The 25,048-nt window shown below is 36.6% G+C and overlaps 4 protein-coding genes across 5 annotated transcripts in view; all 4 read left to right on the plus strand.

Annotated features, from left to right (window-relative positions):
* Nucleotides 1-2,215: 2,215 nt before the first annotated feature.
* Nucleotides 2,216-3,253, plus strand: LOC136260205 (heparan sulfate glucosamine 3-O-sulfotransferase 5-like). Its single transcript, XM_066053843.1, has one exon. It carries the CDS (start codon nt 2,216-2,218, stop codon nt 3,251-3,253), a length of 1,038 nt encoding a protein of 345 aa, XP_065909915.1.
* A 9,519-nt stretch (nt 3,254-12,772) lies between these two features.
* Nucleotides 12,773-13,681, plus strand: LOC136261058 (heparan sulfate glucosamine 3-O-sulfotransferase 6-like). The gene has a single exon (XM_066055025.1). It carries the CDS (start codon nt 12,773-12,775, stop codon nt 13,679-13,681), a length of 909 nt encoding a protein of 302 aa, XP_065911097.1.
* A 947-nt stretch (nt 13,682-14,628) lies between these two features.
* LOC136261059 (heparan sulfate glucosamine 3-O-sulfotransferase 5-like) lies at nt 14,629-15,432 on the plus strand. Its single transcript, XM_066055026.1, has one exon. It carries the CDS (start codon nt 14,629-14,631, stop codon nt 15,430-15,432), a length of 804 nt encoding a protein of 267 aa, XP_065911098.1.
* A 1,420-nt stretch (nt 15,433-16,852) lies between these two features.
* The window catches only part of LOC136261374 (heparan sulfate glucosamine 3-O-sulfotransferase 2-like), a 30,600-nt gene continuing 22,404 nt past the window's right edge, over nt 16,853-25,048 (plus strand). For both annotated transcript variants that reach the window (XM_066055370.1, XM_066055369.1), the window contains exons 1-2: nt 16,853-16,957; nt 23,272-23,396. In XM_066055370.1, coding sequence (XP_065911442.1) covers nt 23,369-23,396 — 28 coding nt within the window. In that variant the 5' untranslated portion in view covers nt 16,853-16,957; nt 23,272-23,368. The remainder of the gene's footprint in view (nt 16,958-23,271; nt 23,397-25,048) is intronic.

Raw genomic sequence — 25,048 nt, forward strand, 5'->3', positions numbered from 1 at the left:
TTTAATATTATCACCTGAACCTGCTAGCTAGCTAACTATAGCTATAGAAAATCTGATACGGAAACATGATCGTTTTATAAGTACGCAGTTATCTCAGGCCTTTTTGTCATAGTTAAATGCCCCAAAGCTGTGTGTATATATTGTGTTACACATATGACGAGGTGACGAAGTAATGAGTTGTTATGGCTACCCATTAAAAGTGTGAGGTACCCCAAATTTACACCTACAAGCCTCAAAGCAATGATTATGTATTCCCTATGCCCAAAGTCAGTATTTTGGCCACAACTAGCAGTCTCACTTCTAGCTCTTGGATACTGGAGGTTAGGTAGATAATATGACAACAGACCATCTTGAAAATTATTACTGTTCTATAAGTATACTTTACTTGACTGTTCTATCAAAATATGTGGATGACTGTTCTATTAGAGTAAATTGATCTGTGACCAGTAGCTCTCACTTTTTCACCTGACAATATTATTGTGGCTGCAGAAAAATCTGTTTCATGAGTTGCGCATTAATTATATTTTCAACTTTCCAAGCAGTTAAACTATTCTGGGAAAAAAAAATTAATAGGTATACTTTGTTTCTCCCCCCCCCCCCCGTACCCTCAATTCAAGTTCTGATTTTACTGAAGCATGATTATACAGTAGCTATGTGGTACTAGGGATCGACTCTGGGAAAGATTAGAATCATGGAGCTCATTTCTGCTCCAAAGTGTCACCCAAAAACCATCCTCAGATTTCCAGTACACCAAGCAGCCAAGCATATGATTGCTTCCAGAGGATAAAGCAGGCATGTAGATGCAGCAAGGGCAATCAAAAATGAACACCAAGTATACAATATATACGTAAAGCGAGTTTAGCATCAAATTGCTGACAGGAATTTCAATGCGTTTATAAAAATGTAGAAATCCCTTACATTTTAAATTAATATGGTTGCAATTGTCCATATAAATTTTCAAGTTGATTTTGATAAATGCATTTAATTCATGTATCTTAATACATTAGATAAGGAATACTTGCTGTTACTGTGTTTGTATAATTTGTACTAGCAGCTGGTGTTCTGCATATAAGGACATGCACAATCATAGCTAATAATAGAGGTACATGGCTAGTTATTGATGACATAGCTTGAGAATAAGTTGTCTGTGAAAGTATCAGAGCATCTTGACTATATGTAGTACTTGTACAGAAGAGGCCTAGGTTGATGATCTTAAAAATTCAACATTGATATATATGCATCCTGGGATCCTTAAAAGCCTTCTCAGGGTAACATGTTGCTTTATTGGTCAATACTCACGAAACACACCCTATAACACTTAATTGGCATTACAAAAACAAATTTAGGGTACCTCAAAAATTTTTACCAAACATGTACGTACTATAGCAAGAAAGTTACTGTATAGTGCAGGTGGAATTGCATCTTAAGCATACATGTGCAATGAAAAGTGAGAACAGAAGAGTTTATTTCTTCTTGGAATTAACAAGAGGGAGTCAAATATATATTTCAGAGGTAAAACTGCTAAAAATCAAAATACTCTAATAAAACAGTCAAGTACATCATCGCCTTAAAAGTTAGTTAATTCCAAGGAGATGCTTTACAATGACCACGATATACAGCAGAAATTCCAAACCATAAATTTCCCTTCCTCGGTGAAAATAAATTTAAAATTCTTTAAGCAGCTGTAACATAGATTCAGTAATATTGGCTGGTCATAGTTTATACCAATTTAGGCTAATAGACTTAGTATGCAACTTCTGGAGGTTGCACTCCTAGACCCCTTAAATTTCAGCTTTGAATTGCAGCATTTATGATGTGTCCTCAACTAGTTACCACTGCTATAGGAAATAATCATTTCACTTATAGTTAAAGTGGCTTACAATGCTTATGCTTATTCAATAAATTATTGCCAAATTCAACAGAAAGTTAAATTTGCAAAATTTTCCTGTGAAGGCATTCCCCCAGACTCCCCTAGATAAAGCATATATGCTCTGTGCTTCGCACACTGTACTACTAGTCATATCAATCAGTTTCCACATTTCTTCGCTGTCACTATAGATGCCCCTAGCTTAGCACCCCCTCTTGGGACATCCTATGCATTAGGCTTGGTTGTGCAATCACATGACAGTCAGGTGTATGACATGTGACCTGGTGATGATAATCTCTGAGCTAAGCAGAGCATGGTGATGCATTGCATAGTGTTTTATAGTGGCAAATGTCCTATCAACATTTTGATATCATTGATACCAATTTAACAACGTTAGCTAGATATGTGATTGTTTCAGATTCAAGAATTCGTGGCACATTGCTGGCATCAGTCCTCACTGTTAGCTTCTTGTGTTGTTACATGTGCATAACCCTCTACCAGGATAGTGTAACTATTTATGTCAAGCAAGACTGTGATATTGACAGATATAATGTAAGTGATTTACAAAGAAAGTTCCCGCGTCTGTTCATAATTGGTTTTGGAAAAAGTGGAACTTATGCACTCACCAAATCTTTACAAATGCATCCAAGTATTATTGGAAAGGAAGCACAAGAAATTAAATACTTTGATTATTTATATTCCAATGGATTATGCTGGTACATTGGCCAGATGAGAGATCCTGGACCATCACAATTTATGTTGGAGGATAGTCCAAGTTATATACTCCACTGTTCAATTGTTTTCCCACGATTAACTGAAGCTCTTAAACATTTCAACTTGGGATTAAGTGATTTGAAGTTTATTGTGATAGTACGACATCCGATTGTACGAGCAATATCTGATTTTGTGCACTGGAAACTTCACAAGCCTAATAATACAAAATCTTTTGATGACATGGCCATAGATTCTAAAGGGCATCCTATCCTCAAGTTTGGCTCAACCTCCAAAAGCAGATACTCCTTTTATATTAAACAGTGTTTGGAATTTGTACCTTCCAACCAAATATGTTTTGTTAATGGAGACATGCTGAAAACCAGCCCTGTATTGACGATGAACAAACTGGAGAAGTGTTTAGGACTACCATCAAATATTTCTTCAGATAATTTTGTATTTAACAGAATAAGAAAAAATTTCTGCTTCATAAAGAACAGTGAAATCGAATGTCCCAGTACTTCAAAGAAAGGTAGACCTCATCCCAAGATTACCAGAAGAACTGCAGATATTCTGATGAAGTTCTATGAACCTTACAATAAAGAACTTTATGAAATCACAGGGGAAGATTATGGATGGGATTACAACTATGATGAAATAGACATTGCTGATTAGTTGTAGTCTAACTTGATGTAATTTCATAGCCATGTGATGGATAGCCGGCACATCATAATAAGATAATAACATACCAGTATTGTTTGTATATACAAAGCCGTTCATCTCTTTGCAGACTATTTGTTACTGCTTACTTACTTAATTAATTAATTAATTAATTATAATGTGCAGCAATTTACAAATTATAATGCACACAAGTGTGAACATAGAAGTTATACTTATGTATAACTAATTAACAGGAAATTGATTCCACAATTAAATGGTTGAGGGAGAAAAAGGAAAAGTAAATGTGTTGTTAGGTGATAATGATAGCCATTGAGAGTTTAGGGGCAAGATCTTCTGTGGTACAATCAAATGATCATTAATTATTTTGTAAAAATTAATTAGTTTATAGCTCTAATTTTGTTTGCCAGTTCTTGTGTGCACTGGCAAATTTTATGCTCTGCCAGGCACATTTTTTCTTTCCAACCATACCTTTTTGGGTAAACTTTTTAAAGCTCATCTTTTAGTTCATAATATCCAAAGCCTGCACCAATGCAGCATTTTAGTTAGCTAAATATGTTAACATTATTGTTGCTGGCTGCAGCAAACAAAAGCTTTGGGACTCGCTCTATTTTGTGTGCTACTTAGCCATTCATATCAACGTTGAAACTCAAGTATTAAAATATCATCACCATTTACATATCCTATAGGTATTATGCAAAAATTCAAGATAGCACTATATTTACTATATAATATGCATATATTTTAGCTTACTACTTTAACAGCTAAGTGTATACATATTGTTACATACTATATTGCATTTATACGCTGAGTCCTGAAATTATCATAATAACAATCAAAGTCTCATGGTTTGCACTGCATATAATTTTACAGTTTTGCATGCCATATATAATTTAACCATGAATCTGAATAGTGCATAAGTTTGTAGCAAAGAAAAACATCAAGCACAAACTCATATGTAAAGAATGAACATATAGGACAAATGGACAAATAGACAAATACATGCATATGCAATTTTCCTGCCTTAGCAAGCCCTACTCACAAAAGTGTTAAACAGTTTTCTAAGAATCCCTATATGTGTATGTGCCAGTGCTGAAAAACTGTGAGCATAAAAGTTATTGTTCTGAAACTCAGAAAACAAAATGGGGCGTGCCCATAAAAGCCGCGGTTTAATGAGTGAAAATGAAGTTGTGACCTAGCAAACATGGATTGGATAAAAACAAAATTGGTGCTCTAACGCAATGTACTGTTAGCTATTGTTTATAGTTTTGACAGGAATGTTTTTGGTGAGTCTTCCCCACATGCACCAGTGCCTTCAATGCATTGTAAAGTAACATTGAATCTGCATGTGTAGAATAGGTACCAATGCTAGTAGATAATACCATCTGTGCATGTATTAACTCAATATGAGTGTAGGCATCGTTATGATTGCATGTGCTTTATCAGAGTTGTACCAAATCATCCCCAGCACCTTTTAATTTAGTGTAGCCAACTTCCAATATTTTCACTGATAGCTATATATACTGCATGATTGTATTGCTTGACAAGTTAGAGTTAATAATACAACAGAACATCTATAACTCTTCTACAAATAAGTCTATGAAGGATCCCAATCATCAGATGTGTTAACAAGTACACACTGGCAGAACAAGGAAATGTGATGATTAAAGCAATCTTCACATATAGAGTACTATTGAAATTAAAACATGGGAATAGATATCGCTTTAAAAAGTAAAGAAACAAGAGTCAAACAAGCCAGCATGTTAAACACACAGAGATCTCTACATGCATGGACTCAATGGATATGGTAGAGACTAAGGAAAAAACAATATAGTTACTCCATAAATCAGGGGCAGGTAAGTACTGAGAAAGCTTCTGTATAAATGAGTCCAATAGAGATCTCTGTGTGTTTAACATGTTGGTTTGTTTTACTCTTGTTATACTTTTTTCAGTGATCTCTATTCCCATGTTTTAATTTTTTAAATCGCAGTGGTACACAACAACATTGTTGCTCTGGTAGCTATGAACTTAATATACTGTGGTTAAATATAGGTAAGGTTTCCAAATGAATGTGTTAACATGAATAGATTGGATACTTATAAATAAACACAATTAACACGTTGGTTACCCTTGTAGAGACTCAGTCAGAAGATCAATGGCAAAGTGAACCTATACAAGAAGCAAATTTGCTTGAGAATGGGTGTTATCATTGTAATATGTATGCATTTTAAAATAGGTAATGGATGTGAAGAAAGACATAGGAAGGAAAGTTATGTATAGTTTTTATCCCCCTGCAAGGTACGGCTCACATTTTGCTCTGGCCTTGTAATGATTAGAAGATGAACAAAATGGAATACCAAGTACCCAATTCCTTTGCAGTGACTTCAGTTTGTGTGGCCATGAAATTTAAGATGTTGATCAAAGAGTGCATACCAAGGTCTTTATGGGTTGTTGTAGTGTCAATATTTAAGGTAATAAAATCCAAAATGATGATGAACTGCAAATGTTTGCACTTTAATAATATATTAATTCTCAGCTGCCAATTAAGTGAGTGGCCAATTATCATCTTCATCCAAACAATTTGTATAATTCCAGGGGGGTTGGGCTAGTGCAACTTCCAGAAGTTCACATTTATACAATTGAAAATAATATAGCTTGAAAGTAGCTAGCTACAACAAAATACTGTAATCGTGCAGGCCGATCTGTTGTAACAGTTCTGAAAGATTTTCCAAATTTACTTTGACCAGGAAATCTGCATGGTCTAACACTCATACATGCATGCCGGAATGCTGCATGTGTTCATTCCACTGAGAGTGTCAGCCAGTTATTAATTGATGACCTATCATTTTTATCTGAATGGATTATTACAAGTAGGATGCAGTGAAAAAGTCTAGTACGTATTATGTGGTTTAAGATGGAAGAACGAAAAACTAGAGTTCCACCTATGTCTGTATTATATTTCAGTGGCTCTTGTGTAGAGTGCAGTGTTTATTCTAGGATTTCTCCTTAGTGGGGGGAATCAGGAATTTTGGGGGTGACCAGGTGCCTGAAAGTCTAAAACAGTTGAAATAGTTGTGAAACTGGTTAGTCATTTAAGCTGTGTAATGAGTGTTAATTTTGATTTTTGTGCAGATTGGGTGAAGCCAAATCCTATGGTTGGTAGAGCACGACGCATAGTGATGACATAATGATGTAATATCTAGGACAACCATGTGCACCTCATGTATGCAATTACTATTAGTAGTGCACTGTGTTTGTTGAATCTGGTGAATAAACAATTTGTGTGAGATCACTAAGATATTGTATTGACTATCATTGCATGTATAATACTGACTGCATGGGTGGATATCTTCCAAGAACTTCTAGGCTATTTCAAATTGAATATTAGGGTATTTTCATGGTTATGGATTTTTTTAAATCAGGCCTTCTGAGATTTAATCTGGCAGTATATTTGTTGGCTGTGCATGCCACTTTTAATATTTTACAAAATTACATTCTCTGAGAGGACATTTTAAGAAACTGGGTAAACTTGGGCTCTCATTGTATATGTACCCTATAGGAGGCGTTTAAAAATTAAATAATCTGATATTGAATCTGAGAGTGTTTTAAGGTTGCATATACAATTTTTAACCTGAGAAAATTTTTCATATTAAACACTCTTGAGATTGAATCTGAGAACATTTTAAAGTTTTGTGTGCCATTTTAAAAACAAGCTGAACCTAAGTATAGTGTAGCAGTCACTCACAATTTTAGGGGGTGAGTCTGAGATTTTAGGGGGGGGGGGGGAAAGTTCCCCTAACAGCCCTAGAATAAACACTGGTAGAGTGTCACAAGTATTCAGGAGTTTACTTTGATTCACACTTGGGCTGGGATGCTCATGTTGCTAATGTTTACAAGAAGATGAGCTATTACTTGTAGCTATTTAATGAACTATCAGTCTATCATCATTGTCTGCTACCATTACATACAAGATGATGGCAGATGTTCTCATATTTTCTCAGTTATACATATGCTTTTCCTGTGTGGAGTCCATCACTTAAAGCTAATTTAATATCTCGCTTACAACGTCTGTGTAATCAGGCAGTTAGAGTTACTTGTGGTCTATGTAAGTTTAATCATGTTTCTGACAGTTACCATCATCTTGGATGGTTAGCTTTTAACCTGTTAGTGCAGTACAAAGCACTCATCATGATGCATCACCAGTATATTATGCATACTCTAATTTCTTTTGAGCCACCACTTAATTGAGTTTGGATAAAATCATTTATACGAGACCCGTACACCACCACACTTTTGCCATATTTTTTGCCACAAGACCATATTATAGTTTTGGCCAATGTTTTTTTCTGCTGTAAGGCAACCATGTGGTCGAACAGTTTACCATCAGTACTATTTATTTGGTCTGGTGACCTTTTACATACTCTTTATGGACATCTATACTTATACGTAGTTAATTATTTATTTTTTTCCCTCTCCGGCTTTTTTTTTATGTTGTAGTTTTAGCTATGTATGTGTATTAAATGTAAGTTTTGTTGTTGTAATTGTATTGTGTATGTATGTATTGTGTGTTGTACTATTGTAAGTGTGTCTCTCTGCCACTAATGGCCATCATGGCAGGCAGATTGGTGGAGTTTAAATCAACAATCCGGCACTGCAATCAATCAATCAATCAATCAATCAATCCAAAACTGAAACATAAAGGTATGTATGCATGCGGCTACACCTGGCTGTTTTATATACTGTATAAAGAGTACCGCTATCAGCACTTGCACACCGCTACGTGGAGTATACTCTAATAGAGCGGTCAACGAAATATACTCTAATAGAACAGTCACCGTAATACTCTAATAGAGCATTCAATAAAGACTACAGCCACTGTTCTAATCATATACATTGCTGTTTAAGCCATTACATCTCTGGTAATTGTCTTTTGACCTAAATGGTTTCTGTATAGAGCTACATAAATATTTACTTCAAGAATTCTTTGTATTATGAAAATAAAATTAGCTATGATACTGTAGCACAAAATTACCATTAATGTTATCAAAAAGGAGGAAAAGACTTTGCATGTAAAATAGCCTCCAGATGCCATTTCAGAGCATCTATTTTCAAAATTTTTCCTGGGGGAGCATGCCCCCAGACTCTCCTAGCTGCCAGTGCATGTGTCTGTGTGTACTTAACACATGCAGTTGAGTAGTTGAGTATCACAAAGAGAGAGAAAACCATCATTATTATAATGAGACACAAACATTTACATTAACATTAAGGAATCTTCGGTCACATGCGACCACCAGACAGGGTTGGTTAAAAACACCTGGGTGGGCATGGCAAGGGAGTACAAAACATAAAGTAAGTATACATGCATGTACATTTAACTAACTAAAGAGTCAGTCTGGGGAGGCAGGAAACCACTCACGACAATCTCTAGCCATAAATATTCTTTGAGATGCTGTAATACACTTCTGCAAAGCAGAATCCAAAACTTTCCTTAGAGCTGCTTTTGACACCAATATATTCTCAGTGGTGATCTTATTAGATCAATAAAAAGTAGTGTGCATGATTAGGACCTCCTTTTTAACCCATGATCATGGCCGGACCACTCAAAATTTTTGGGCTCCGGCCCTGAAGTCTAAACCATTGCAAATGATCCCTAAATCCCTATAATAGCTTCAAGTTCATGACTGATCGATGATTTCTTCTCAGTGAGTGCTGATGGGCTATTCATTCCTGAAATTTCATTGTGTATCAACACTGCTGGTGCTAAAATAGTGGCATGCACACGCCAAAACTTTGTGACAAAAAGGAGCGGTGTCTCACGCCTGCATGCATGACTCTTTGACTGCATGTGCCGGGTTGTGTGGTGTCCTGAAATCCAGTCCGACACATATATACCGCCGCGCGCCCATGTGAATCTCCCAAGTCACAACTGGTACCCTCGCAAAGTTGGCTGCGGAAGGTCGAATTCACTGTACTTTAGAGCTGAGTCGTTATGTTAAAGCTATTGGGCAGATTCAGTGAGTTACAGTATAGCTGCATGGCTAGCTGCTAATCATTGATTGATTTAGTTGGTACTGCATGCATGGGGCTGAGGGAGCTGAAACATCATAGCTAGCTATATGCACTTTTATATATACGAATGGTCTTGGGGAAGAAACTCATCTGGTAATATGTTCTTGATTACCAGGTACTGTAAAGTGGGGAGGGTGGTGATGGCAAGTGCTTTTAATACTGGTAAGAGGGCCGGTGAGTGATGTGTGGCATGTCAATGAATGTAGCTTTACTTATAAAATTATAAAACCTGGTTATAGGCAATGTACGCAGCTGAGCTCTAGTGAAGGCCATTTCAGTAGGGATATCATTTTGGATGATAGTCTCCTACGTTGAATCTGGTTTCTAGCTACAATGTTAGCTATGAATCAAAATGTTGGTGGGGATCCCAAAATTATTACAGCTTTTTCAAGAACTGGTCTTACAAGGGTAAAGTAGGCAGTTTCTTTAACTTCTTTAGTGCATTCGTTTAGAACTTTGGTTGACTTGTTCACTTTGAGTTGGATATGATGTCATGGAACTGGGAGCCTAACACCTAGGTAGGTAGTCACGTTGATCTGTCATATCTGATGGGTATATCAGCTATGGGGGTATAGAAGCATGAAGTAGGTCACCTGGTACAGGTCAGTGTCACACAGTTATAACTTCATTTACCAAGTATCTATGTCCACTGATCATCACTGTGTACTGAATACTACAAGCCGGGAGGGTTTTATTTTCTACATGTAGCTACACACACCTATTTATTCTTGACACTTCCATGCCCACACCCACACAGGTGTTAATCACTAATCCTGTCAATTTTAGTGGTCACATATGACCGAAACAGAATTCATCTGTGTAATGTAATATCTCGTTATTTCAATAATGATAGGCCAGGTAGTCTTTAGTAAAATTCTTCATGGTTTGGGGAAAATTGTCTGGCCTAGCACTACATATATACATAGTAAATATTTTGAGATAACTAGTCAATGGGTCACAAAGTTAAAAGTAATATCACTGTGATGGTTCATCTAAGGCTTGCCACACTTTTGCCCTGGTAGAGTAGCCACACCTGGGTAAAATCAACATCAAGATCTAGTCACCCTAATATACCAGTCAGGCAAATATGAGCAATAGTAGCTACTAATAATAAACTGTTAAAACTAGCCTGAAATTTAATTTCAGAGGGTACAAATGTTCGTAATTTTCCTAGGTAGTATGTCGTTAGCAGAAAACCATAAATTTCAAGATTGGGATACCCTAATAGAGCAGTCACACCTAATATACAGAATATAATAATTATACTGTTGAAATCACACTCGCAGATTCAATTTCACAGGGTGGGGAGCATGCCCTAGGTTAGTATGTTGGTATCTCTTTCCTATGTTGACTTGCCTTAAATATGTATAAGCTAGGCTCTGGCATCAGCAAAAGTCTGGTTATGCTTCTGCATCCTGGTAGATAAAATGTAAACTTTACACAGAAATAGTGATAATGGCCCAAAACATTAACTTCAAGAAAATACAAATCATTGAGTGATCCAGTTCTGTGTACATGTGCATTAGCGTTAAAACCCTGTTGGGTGATTGCTAATTAATACATAAATAAATAGTTGCTGGCATTCCACCTTGTTCTGTTTGTGTGATCTGGCTGACTGAAGATGGTGGTCTGAATCCAATGGACAGGCAAAGCAATAAGTGGTAGTGTTATGAATAACAAGATCTGGTTGATAAGGAGTCACTCGTCACTCTCTTCAGTCCATTTCATGTACTCAACAGGTGGGAACATGTCAGTGCTATATACTCTCCACTGGTAATTCTACTTAGTAAATATCACTGACTTGTTTCTTATCCACATACACATGGGCCAAATTTGGGATGGTGCAAGCAGGAGGTCATTTTTCATTATTTATTGTTGAAGGAAATAATTATTATTCCGAATCACATGTAGCAGCAGACTATTAAAGATTAGCTAATCCCTAAGAGCTAGCTATAACTACTTGTTTTTGACATACTTTATTGAGTGGCAGCAAGATAGTGTATGTGATAATATTAGTATAGTTAAAATGATTGTGTAAATGTTGGTTTAACTACTTCACTATATATATAGTGTGGGAAAGGATTTCGACATGGGAAGTATTCTTGGGAAGAAGCTATATGTTTACAACTTTCCACTACTGATGTTGAAATGTTAGTGAACCTCTTGTTGCGTTTCAAATAAGTGCTAGCATAGCACAGATTTAGTGACCTTGATCTTTGAGTTTGAGTGTTTGAGTTTTAACTTTGTTTAAGAATAAAAAACGGACACTTATACCGATGCTGCCAAGCCCATGTCCATCATATCTGATCTAGCTATTGACTCCCCTACACACAGGACTGAGAGAGCCTCTTAGCTGGCTTAGCTACATGGGTTTGCCATTTGCAATGGTGCATTCGTGTAGATGTTCTGGTATGGTTGGATGCCATCTGGGTTGTCATCCCTGTCATTGTAGTTGTGGCAGTGACTTGACCTCTCACACATTTAGCTGCCCTCATGGTGCTTACCTCAACATCTGACATAGCAACTTTACTGCCCTTCTGTATAAAGCTTGTAATGCTGTTAAGTCATCTCCAGCCACTTAATGGTAAGATCCTTAGATATAAAACTGCTGTTTGTGATGATGATGTCCATCTGGGTACTCATCAAACTTGAGTACTGCTTATCTTAAGTGTCAGTACATGAACAGAAGAAGCATTGTGTGTATGAAGAAAATTAAAGGTTTGGGAGGTTTAGCATGGTTGTTTTACCCCTCTGGTGTTTTCAACATCTGGTGGAATGGTATAAAGAGTCAAAGACTGCAACTGTCATGTTCAAGCTGCTTGATCTTGCCAATCTTTTGTCCAACCAAAGAAATACCCTCTAATATGAGTTAGCTGCAGTTTTTTTTTCACTTCTGATCATGTGTATTAATGGCTCCAGATCGAGCTCTGAACCAAGAAACCCTAACAAAACATTCACAGTCAATAAATCATTGTGGAATTCTAATAAAACAGTCATGATTACTTATAATACTGGTAAACAAACTAGTGTATTTAAAATGGAATTTCCCACACAGTATAGCATCATACCTCTTGTTCCACTGCTTTTTTTGTGCATGTATCCTTACCTCAGTATTGAATTTTTTTTAAAATTAATTCATCAACAACTTACTTTCATACATGTATCACCAGTTGCATATCACACAAGATAGAGCAGACACTCTATATGTTCATTAAAGAGATAAATGATTGCAGATATTTCATGTACATTGCTAGCTAACTTGTCTTACCATGCATGCATGTCAATGTTGCTCTGAATGTGATGGTTGTTAACAGCAATCCATACAGAACTTCATTGAATCTTCCTATTTCTTTCAACACGTGTATTATAGATCCAGATATCTATTTTATGCTGTTGGCAATGATGTTCACTAGCATTACTGTTAGTTTCCTTTGCTACCATATGTACATGGTCATTGATGAAGAACAGGTTAATTTTGACATCCAACCTGATTGTAATATTGACAGATTTGAAGTGACTGATCCACAAAGAAAAAAATTTCCTCGTCTCTTTATAATTGGTTTTCCTAAGGGTGGAACTTATGCAATCTCCGAGTCTCTACAAATACACCCTAACATTATTGGAAATAATGGAAAGGAAATGAAATTCTTTAATAATTTGTTTACAATGGGATTGTGTTGGTATATTGACCAGTTCAGAGATCCTGGACCATCTCAAGTTGTAATGGAGGATAGTCCAACTTATGTAATTGATTGTCCAGTGGTGATTCCACGACTGATCAGAGCTATTAAATACTTTCAGCTGAGATTCAGTGAACTGAAGTTTATAATAATAGTGCGACACCCAATTGCACGAGCTATATCACAGTATGTACAATGGAAACTTCACCACTTGAATGTGTCTAAAACTTTTGATGAAATAGCTGTAAATGCCACAGGACACCCTAACCTTGAGTTGTACTCAATTGCCACCACCCGATATTCCTACTACATTAAACAGTGTTTGGAGTTCATACCTTCCAACCAAATATGTTTTGTTAATGGAGACATGCTGAGGACCAACCCCGTACTATTGATGAATAAACTGGAAAAGTGTTTAGGACTACCATCAAATATTTCTTTAAGTAATTTTGTTTACAATAAGGAAAGAAAATTATATTGTTTTGTAAAGGATAACACAATCAAGTGTCCTAGTATCAAAAGTAAAGGTCGACCTCATCCCAAGATTACCAGAAGAACTGCAGATATTCTGATGAAGTTCTATGAACCTTACAATAAAGAACTTTATGAAATCACAGGGGAAGATTATGGATGGGATTATAACTATGATGAAATAGACATTATAGTTCAGTTGTAATAGAAAAATTATAGTTGTACCAGAGTTGTGAATCTCATTCAATGCTTCATCACAGTGGTAATTTTAATGCATTAATCACTTAGATTGATAGTGTGTGTGACTGATACCTTTCTCCTCAAAATTTCTGTGGCTGTTTCGAGCCTGGCTGTGCAGAACTTCCATACGTAAAGTGTGATTACTTTATTCTGATAATTTTTATTTGTGCAAATAATACTTTTCACTCCTTGTTTACATTACGTAGCTAAATGATGACAGCTGCGGTGAAATAAATTTAATGCAGTGCATATATTGTCTGCATATATGTGTGTGCACATACTACAGGAACACTATACATTAGTGCGCGTACACGTGCACGCACACACAGAGCAAAAGCAAAGCTTTCAGTTACCATGGTAACCAGTAAACCAGCACTAGGGCACCTGTGTGCTATTCAGGTGCTCTGAGTCAGTGCAGGAAAATCCTCCTGGGGCAGGAACCCATAGAAGACAGTACCATATGTCTCACAGGTGAAGGTGTGCATGGGCACCCAAAGTCCCACCTGAACCTTCAACACACACAAATGCACACATACTACATACATGGTACATGTGTGCAGTTACTGTGATGCTATTTAATTATACTGTATAATATCCCATACATGCATGCTTATATAGAATTCTGTGTATGCATTTTAGCTGAAATAAAATAAACTGTTTAGATAAATCTAGATTATGTTATTTCATGGTTATTTTAAGAATTAATCTTTTCAGTTTTTTATGCATTATATATATATATATATATATTTTTTTTTTTTCCCAGATCTACAGACTGCACTGCTAATAGTGACACTTACATTCATTATCAGTAACTTCCTACACTATTTTTACTGGTCCAATACTGTCATCAAGTCACACTGTAGTATCGACAGATACAATGTCACTAATTTTCAAAGAAGAAAATTTCCTCGTATGATTATCATTGGTTTTATGAAGAGTGGAACTTATGCACTCACTACATCTCTACAGATGCACCCCAATATTATTGGAAATCACGCACAGGAAGTGAAGTTCTTTGATAACTATCATGCAAATGGGTTGTGCTGGTACATTGATCAAATGAGGGACCCTAGACCATCACAAGTTATGATGGAGGATAGTCCAACTTATGTGCTCTACTGTCCAGTAGTTTTCCCACGATTGATTAATGCTCTTCACTATTTTGGGTTGAAGCTTAATGAACTGAAGTTCATTGTGATAGTACGACATCCAATTGTAAGAGCATTGTCTGATTTTGTGCACTGGAAAGTTCACCATTTAAACTCAACTAGTACATTTGATGAAATGGCTATAGACTCTTCCGGACAACCAAATCTTGAGTTCAGCTCAGTTTCCACCACCCGATATTCCTACTACATTAAACAGTGTTTGGAGTTTGTACCTTCTAATCAAATTTGTTTTGTTAATGGAGACATGCTAAGGACTAACCCTGCACTATTGATGAATAAACTGGAAAAGTGTTTAGGACTACCTCCTAATATTTCTTCAAGTAATTTTGTATATAATAAGGATAGAAAACTATACTGTTTTGTGATAGATAACAAGGTCAAATGTCCTAGTACTGTAAAGAAAGGTAGACCTCATCCTAAGATTACCAGAAGAACCGCAGATATTCTGATGAAGTTTTATGAATCTTACAATAAAGAACTTTATGAAATCACAGGGGAAGATTATGGATGGGATTACAACTACAATGAAATTGACATTGCTGATTAGTTTTAAATGATAAATAAATTTTGTGTATATAAGTTAGCAACCATTCATGTACAGAGCACATAATGAGAGGGGTTTCCTGATATAGTAATATAGGCCATAGCTGCATGTTAAAATTGTAAAAGAATTGTGATTCTGTATAAATACCTAATGTTTGAAAATGCTTTACTTGGTAAAATCAGAAATGGCATATGAATATTCATAATCCATCCAAACACCAATCCTTTCCTATAGAAAATAAATGATTATTAAAAGTGTGGCTGTAACTAAGATTTTTCAAAATTGGTTTTAAACTTGGTATAGTCAGCTACCCCCCGGGCCCCCCCCTCCCAGATTTTGAACAATAAAATGTTTCACAATTTACTAGATGCTGCATATAAATATACTTGCATGGCTGGTTCCTGTAATGTTATGTCTTATCACTCTTATGGGTGGCTATGAGATATAGGTATTGTGCTATATAGTGAATGTCTATCCATGCTACTAAATTTGAAAGACTTAGAACTATTCTGCTATTTTTTCTTAGCCATTTCAAAGAAATAGAGCAACTCTATATGACTTTTCTATTTGAGTATAATTTTAATTGCTTTATTAACATACATGACTGTTTTATTAGAGTATCTAGATGTTTCTTCCTTCACGAATAATCATTACAAGTTTCCTGCTAGCTACCTGTACTGCTACTAAACTCTGATAACTAAGTTTGGAGTTTCTGGTTTCCTGCAACTTGCAACAGGATGCCTGTTTTACGCTTCTAAATTTTAGAGAAGGTTTCTGTAACCACAGTAAACCTCCTTCCCTATGCCTCTGCTTTTTGATAACAATGTGTAATACTGTTGTAAGCTTGGAGTGGCTTCTTATTATCAGCTAGGTGTGGTCAAACACATTTTGGTGGATTAGAGTCAGTTGGCAAATATTTGGCATAAAGTGATAGCTCAGTAGACAGCATGTGGTTGTAAAAAATGAATCAAGAGCAAGAGGAAAGCTTGAAAATATTTTGTACTATAACCATTGTTGCGTTGATTCAAAGGTAGCTATGTAGCTACCATGGATGCAAAATAATTTAAGATAGATATCGCTCATACTTGGCCAAAGTGTTGAGGCCGGAGAGGTCACTATAGGAACAACAGGTCCACTTCAGTGCATATAGAGCTGAGCCACATGTTTGTTGCCACCCATGGGATCAGAATTTAAATGTCAACAATTGGAATGATTTAATGGTTGACTGCAACAGCCAAAGAAACTGTCCACAGCAGTGAGGTCATGGGATTTCAGCCTAGCTCAGTTCTTGGGGGTCTGTAGTGGGAAAATTAACAAGTTAAGACTGCATGTATGTGCTACACTTACAATTCTTTCATTGCATGCAGATAGCCATGCAGTCGGTGAATAACAAAAACAAAAAACTTATCATAATTAGTTTACTAACCAATATACGGAGTTTAGGATACTGCACCCTCCATTGTTCTAGTGAGGTACGCAAGGAGTGTGTACATAGAGGTTGCTTTGGACAACGAAGTCACTTGCACAGGTACCCATATGTATACATTGTAGAAAGAGTAAGCCAATCATAATTAGGGAAAGTATAAGGTAAATGAGGGTATTTCAGGCCACACCCTTTGCTCTAACACTGCCGAGCACTGCACTCACAACGAGTTAACACAAACTCTAGGAATCGTTTTAAAGCCTATTTTATGGTACATCTGCAGTACAAATTTCGTTGCGATACAATCAACTCCGTTGACTGCTGAGGAGTTATGAGCCGAAATTTAACAGCGTGTAAAAATGCAACATGCGACACTTCGAATAACAAACAAGTACGTAGCTCCTTCTACAGGTTACCGATCCTATAGAGACTAAAAGTACTACTCATCTGCAGCTTATATCAGGTCAAGTAGAAAGTTCATACCCTTTGGGAGGAAGCAGCAATTCGTAAAAAGTTTATATAATTTGCGAATATTTTCTTCAAGAGCAGCTGCTGAAAAATCGACTGCCACTCCGCCTGTGCTGCATGGATTCTTATGATTTTTGCTATGCAATTACCCGAGAGTATGATCTTCTTATAAATCTTTAAAATATGAGCTTGGGCTGCCTTAACATTTTCAAAGTTTTTGAACGAAATTGCCCTTGACTACGCTACAAATTCGTGTCAAACTTCGAAATCAGTGGAATAACGAATTCGCTGGTTTGTAGATAGGCCATAGGACACTGCATTTTTACTTTTTCACCCATTACCCATACCAGAGGTCACATATTTAAGCTATTTCAAGAACAGATGCCAGGAAATATTTTTTTACAAGAAGAGTTGTTGAACCATGGAATAACTTACCCTGCAGCATCAGTTGATGATTTTATGAAATTAATTGATCACTATTCATCTAACACTATGTATAAGTGTATGTAATTAGTCTACTTGTACTTTTTTACCTGTTGATCAGGTGTAACGGGCTGTTTAGCCTTTTAAATTACCTGTAATAAATAATAATAATAATTAGCATACCAAATAGACCTTGTGTGTGCCAAGGCGTGGTCTGACAAAAACCGGAAAAAAGTTGCTACGGCTTCAAGTTTCACGATAGTTTATGAAAAAAGTGAGGGCAAAAGTATCAAGCGTTCTATTACAAAAACCTTCCCTAGGCGGATTAACTCGCCATGCAGCAAATATGTTATATATTTTTATCCAGTAGCTTATACTTTATACCAGCAATACTCTATCTTTTAGCACGATTCACCACTCCAAGAAGTTTGTGGACATTTGCTATACTTTTGTCCATGGCAAAAATTCCAGCTGCAACAGGCATGTCCAATACATTTTGATTGAAAAACCATTAAAAATTAGATTAATTATCGTGTACCATCTACCTTGAGTCTGTTTAGCAACTTTCCAAATTTGATACATGTAGAGAAACTATCTGCGAGTACAATGATACCAAAAGAAGTCCAATTCATGGAAATTTAGGTGCGTCAAAATGGCCTAAACCAATCGGGTGTAGCAAATTTCCCATACATTTTGTATTGGGCGTTTCGGGGGCATGCAGTAAAAGGCGTAATAACCCATGACACGTGATAGATACCTCAGATTTGGAAAGAGCTGTGGATAGTGATTAAGATGAGCTATAGCAGAAGGAAATCAGAGGAAATTTAAGTGCGTCATTTGAAGGTTGAAAATCACTTACTTTTTCTATGGCGAATTGAATGGAGGATATTTGGAAGGGAACGCTACGAGGTATTTCGATGTCTTGACAGCCATTAACCTTCACTACATTAGTGTTACAATGAAACAAAAGCACTGTGAATTAGTTCTGTAGGTTAGTTTGCAAAAATTACAGTGTTCTGTGATTAAGCCAAATTATGTCCGTTCCGTGTAAAAACTTCATATGAAGGAGAAAATGTGCAAGATTAACTCTATTATATAAGATTATCCACTGAAATACCTAACAGCTACTTACCAACATTATCACCTGTCACCATTACAAGATCTAATCATGAACAAAAATTCCTACACTATCATACATCAATAGAGTGAATATAGACAACTATAAGTACTCTTTTTTTTCCAAGAACAATACCAGAATGGAATGGACTACCACAAGACATCATCAACCAACAAACTATTGACAGCTTCAAACAATTATTATACAATCACTTTTAATTTTTGTGCATTAGCACTTATGCCCCAGGAGGGCTCTGCTAATTAAACAATATAATAATAATGTTTCCTTCGTATTAGCATTAAAAAAATTTCGTATACATAAATTTATGCGTACGTTTTTTGCCCTCAAAAAATGGCGGATGCGTTATTTTGATGATGTAATAAAGTGCCACACCTTAGCGCACACATTGTCTATAGGTCCAGGGATTCTACCATTGTTGAGAATGATCTAAGTGTCCGGAATTAGCCGCTGTCCAGAATTACCCTAATAGATTACATTTATTTTTGCGTAACTTACACCATGCGAATTCCGACTACTGACTAGCTAATGTTCTATAGTTGGAAACGAGGTTGGAAACTTGGTTAGGAGATTATCGTAATGAAAAGCATTGAATACATCTGTTATGTTGGTATCAGTTATGTTATGCCCCACCCTCTGCACAGAGCTTAGGAATTCAACAAAAAAGTACAGTAAAGTAGATTCTCCCATTATATCTTTGCTTCTGCGAATTTTTTTTTTTCTGAGGTAACCAGCACCCTTTCCACTACCCCTAGCACTGAGATGTTAATGAGCAGGAGCCACTTGATCCTCAGCCAGTGCAAGGTCAAGTGGTTCTGACAAACTGAAAGTGGACATCCCTGATGTGAATGTAACAGAACAACTACTCCTACAGCACGACTTGCATACATTACAGAACTATATGGCAACCAGTATTGAAACTGCAGTCAATTGATCAATTTTGACCGGGTCATTCTGCTTTATAGATTCACGTGTGAAATGAATTTATTAGTTTGACAATGTGGAAGTATATTAACACATTGTATTCTACTCCTGCTGCAACCCAGCTTCTTTTGTGAGCCATGCCCACTTCTCAGGATTACTCCCTGTAGAGATACGTGCAGCCATGCCCATTTATCAATAGTAATGCAGTCCGTAGGTATGTATGAATCCATGTCTGTTGCTGTCTGCAGGCTTATGTGAAGGGGCATTAACATTAAATATCAAAATAATGTGAGGGGATGTGAGAAAAGAGACCTATAGATATTTTTACTTTTTCAGTAAAAGTCAGTTTATTAGAACATAAGTATAGTAAATTATGTACATTAGGAAATTACTCTGTATCAAGACACATGGTAGTGTGTCATGCGGCCAAGAAAGCCGGTGCACCACACAATTTCTCTGGGGGGAGGGGGCTTAATTTTTCTTCTTTTTGTGCAAAATAAAAACAGTCTAAACATAAATGTGAAACTCAATTGCCATGACAATAATTGCCATGAAATTACATTGAGGACATATTGAGATGAATTCACTTACAAAGTTTGATGTTATAATTATATCCATGGAATTATGGACTATTATTTACATAAAAGACTGTACTTTTTTGTCACACCTGCAAAGTAAACTGTGTAAGGGAATAGCTTGAAAATCAGTCTGATTGTAGGTTTTCCATCATAGCTCAAACCTTTTGTGGTTTAAGGAAGTCACTGTGAAAGATGCAGGGTTACAAAAAAAAACCAACATGATGTAAAATTGTGAAGTCAAAATACTATAATATAACGGTCACCAAGTAGTTAAAAAGCGCACAAAAACATTGAAAAAAGCCAAAGTTGTACAAAGCTCAAACCAGGGACCTCCATACCTAACTCCTAAACCATTAACCACTGAATTGTTGTCAGCTGCTCAGTTCTATTATTATTTATTATTATTATTATTAGTGCTTTACAGTGACCAGCACTGAAGGTCTGACAGCAACATGTGCTGCAGCCTTAGGATTACCTAACCTACAAGGACTTAGACCTAGTGACTTGACTTACTGACTGAATAAGGTGTAACAGAAAAGGGGCCAAAGTAAGGAAAAAAATCCCTCCAACCCCAGGATTCGAACTGCAGGTCACCCAATGTCTAGTCGGAGCCACACTCAGTCTTCCTCCAGGAGGGATGGATTTTCTTCCTTAAACCTAAAGTATTTATTATTAGTGCTTTACAGTGACCAGCACTGAAGTTCATATTATAAATGAAAATTCTAGTTTAAATCTATACAATGCTAAAATGTTCATAATTTCATAGATCTACTAATGGAAATCAGGACACACGATAGTGTGTCATGCGGCCAAGTACAGCTAGTGCAGACACACAACAGACAAGTGTATATTTTACAGAAACCAAGAAAACCTGTTTTTACACATTTGTAGTTCAATAGTTCCTGAACCGACATCAACCAGTTTACTACAGAAACTCCCTTGGGGTAGGGCACCTCCTATTCCAAATTTGAGTTGAATCCGCCCAGCCATCACTATGCACCTTCAAAGTTTGTCTTAGTATTTTTCTTCATCTGCTTCTTTTTCTTTTTGTTCCACTCACTATAACTCACGCATGCTCTAGTCGATTGACTTCAAATTTGGAGGGCAGCACATTTACAGCCCAGTTTTCAAACAGATCATACTAAGAACAATGGAATTTTGCATGATTTTGGAAATTGCAAAAGCGATTTGTTGTCACGCCTACAAGGTAATCCGCTTGATGGAATAATTTGAAAATCGGTCTGTATGTGAAGTTACTATCATTGTGCAAACCTTTTGTGGTTTGAAAGTACTGAGAGTATTAGCCAAGGAGGTATAAAGCAAAACCAAACATGTGAAAAAAGCACATTCCAGATATTCTAATAGTACAATAAAATCCACGTGCAAAAAATGGAAAGATTTCTCCAGGTTTCAAACCAGGGACCTCCACACGTATATACCCAAGCCTTTTACCACTCTGTCGCTGCTATCAATTGCTCACCTCATGTAATTTCTACCTTATAAATGAAAGTTCTGGTTTAGTACACTAGAATGATAACCCGTAGATCTATCAGTGGAAATTCTAGAACATTATATATGTGTTGTATTGAAGTGCTCAGGAAAATGTGTGCTCTATTAGAGTACTACAAAAATTGTAAAAATGGCTTATATCAAGTGTGAGTACAGCCAGTGCACATACTTGTTCTACGGAACCAAGAAAATGCTGTTTTCATGTATCCGTAGCTTAGTAGTGCTTGAACGGTAATTAACCATTTCTGCTGTGGAAACCTACTCAGAGTAGGACATCTCCCATTCCTGAGTCGAATCTGCCCAGCTATCATTGGGATATATGCGCCTTCTTATTTCAGTTCTTTGTAAACACATAAAGCCACATAGTCTTTGACGATTCCTGTTGTAAAGGGGAAAAAACTTAAAAAGAAGTATCAAGACCAACCATAGGCTGGCTTTAGAATTTGCAATTACAATATCCACACAAAAACAGCCAAGCTGTGAAAAAAGGTATGGTCTGGGTGAAAAAAGTTGTGAAGTAAAAGGTGGTGGCCAAGAAATAGCTTCAATAATGTTAGTGCTAATAAATTTTAACAATGGTTCTTGCATTGTTAAGTTAAAATTTATTAGCATTAACATTGTTGCAGCCATTTCTTGGCCACCACCTTTGATTTCACAAGTTTTGTTACCTAGGCTTTTATGGCTGCACCTTTTTTCACAGCTTGGCTGTTTTTGTGCGGTCTATATTGTTCTAGAGCATTCTGTGTGTGTTCTATTAGAAGTCCTCAAAAATGTGTGCTATTACAAAAAAAATGTGCATTGGTCAAATAAAATCTACAATGCAATACTATTTTAATGTATTTTCTTTTAAAGTGGACAAGAAGAAATTTAGTATAAAACAAGCCCTAAAACCAGTTCATGACTGATATTAAAGTATTTTTAATTAGTCAAATAAAATCTACAATATAGTACTATTGTAACTTCTGTGTTCCATATCATCGTTGTGCTATGTAAGAGGAAATTACAAGTCCCAAAGCCAGTTTGGGATATGTAAAGTACAAAAATAAGTGAAATCCATGCAAAAAGAAAAGCAGTTAAGCTGTAAAAAAGAGTGCAGCCTTTAAAGCCTGGATGAAAATGTTGTGAAATCGAAAGTGGTGGCCAAGAAACAGCTGCAATTATGTTAATGCCAAATTTCCAATCCGTTTAAAATAATGTCCTGGCCATTATTACAACTGATTGGCAATAACATCATTGTAACCATTTCTAGGCTGCCACCTTTGATCTTACAACTTTTTTCACACAGGCTTTTGAAGGCTGCACCCTTTTTCTACAGCTTGGCTGTTTTTGTGTGGATTTATATTACTGAGCAGGACCAGCAGTACATTTGATTATTTCAACAGATAAGACTGATTTGACTGAGAGATATTATTCAAGACACTTCCCAGAATTTAAAATTCCCACTGGCTTAGAGAGCATAGGATCAGTTCACCACTAAAGATGTACAAACAGATTTTAAAGAAATTCAGTGAGTTACAAGTTAGACTGTAGATATATTATCTAGTTGTTGCATGCTATTAAGTGCATACTTGTGTTATGTATATCCCAGTATTAGTACAGAAACAAGTTACAGGTTTTTGCAATTGAATTCGGCGACTTTGCAATTGAATTCGTCCCGTTTGCAATTGATTTCGTCGCTTTTACAATTGAATTCGTCCCGTTTGCAATTGAATTCGTCCCGTTTGCAATTGAATTCGTCGGTTTTGCCGAGGGGTCACCAACTCACGAAAAAGCGGTACGGATTTCAAAATCTTGAACAAATTTCACAAGATTTCACGGATTTCACAAAATCGAACGAGAGCTGCAAAATCTGATTTTAAATTACAGGTTGGTGTAGAGTGATAAGTTCTGAAATCACCAAAATATAGTGGGAGAAAGAAACAGAAGTTCAGCAGGCATGTAAGAGCAAAGCCTCACGAAATTGAGAGGAATTGCGAAGCCATATAAACCAGGAGTAAAGCCTATAGGCATAACTATTAAACGAAACCCTACAAAACCAGGAGCAACTCGCAGCTGAAGCCCTATAAACCAGTAAACAAGGCCAATCATTCAGGGGAAATCCCATGCGAAACCCCACAAAACCAGGAGCATCTCAGTGTATGCTTAAGTTGCTTTTGTAGTTGGTGTGTTGCTAAGTTTATGAAGTTTTGCTAAGTTTGTAGTTTGCTAAGTAAATCCGAAGCGGAGCGGAACATCGGATTTCATTCTCACTTTTGTGCAGGAGCAGTTTGCATGGATTCTCCTGGTTTTGTTTGGCTTCTTTCCCACAGCTCCTGGTTTTGTTTGGCTTCCACAACTCACTTAATATAAATCCGAAACGGAGCGGAACATCGGATTTTATTCTTACTTTTAAACAGTTTGCATGGATTCTCTCCTGGTTTGTTGGCTTCTTTCCCACAACTCCTGGTTTTGTTTGGCTTCCACAACTCACTTAATACAAATTCGAAACGGAGCGGAACATCGGATTTCATTCTAAATTTGATTCTCTCCTGGTTTTGTATAGTTTCTTTCCCACAGCTCCTGGTTTTGTTTGGCTTCCACAACTCGCTTAATACAAATTCGAAACGGAGCGGAACATCGGATTTTATCGATATACTTTTGAACAGTTTGCATGGATTCTCTCCTGGTTTGTGTGGCTTCTTTCCTACAACTCCTAGTTTTGTTTGGCTTCCACAACTCGCTTAATATAAATCCGAAACGGAGCGGAACATCGGATTTTATCGATATACTTTTGAACAGTTTGCATGGATTCTCTCCTGGTTTGTGTGGCTTCTTTCCCACAACTCCTAGTTTTGTTTGGCTTCCACAACTCGCTTAATATAAATCCGAAACGAAGCGGAACATCGGATTTCATTCTCTCCTGGTTTTGTGCGGCTTCTTTCCCACAGCTCCTGGTTTTGTGCGGCTTCCACAACTTGATTATACAAATCCGAAGCGGAGCGGAACATCGGATTTCATTCTTACTTTTGTGCAGGAGCAGTTGAGTGTAAGCTACGGTACCAGAACGAGTATAGAATCAGAATCACGATAACAACATAGGATTTCGTATTTCAGGCAGGATTTTACTGAAGGTGTACGAGATTTCGAAGCAGTTGGTGACCCCTCGGGTTTTGCAATTGA

The sequence above is a fragment of the Dysidea avara genome, chromosome 7 (genome assembly GCF_963678975.1).
Source record: "Dysidea avara chromosome 7, odDysAvar1.4, whole genome shotgun sequence".
Classification (NCBI taxonomy): domain Eukaryota; kingdom Metazoa; phylum Porifera; class Demospongiae; order Dictyoceratida; family Dysideidae; genus Dysidea; species Dysidea avara.

Excerpts from the sequence above, each read along its gene's own strand:
- LOC136260205 (XM_066053843.1), top strand. The coding sequence starts at position 2,216 with ATGTCCTATCAACATTTTGATATCATTGATACCAATTTAACAACGTTA.
- LOC136261058 (XM_066055025.1), top strand. The coding sequence starts at position 12,773 with ATGGTCATTGATGAAGAACAGGTTAATTTTGACATCCAACCTGATTGT.
- LOC136261059 (XM_066055026.1), top strand. The coding sequence starts at position 14,629 with ATGATTATCATTGGTTTTATGAAGAGTGGAACTTATGCACTCACTACA.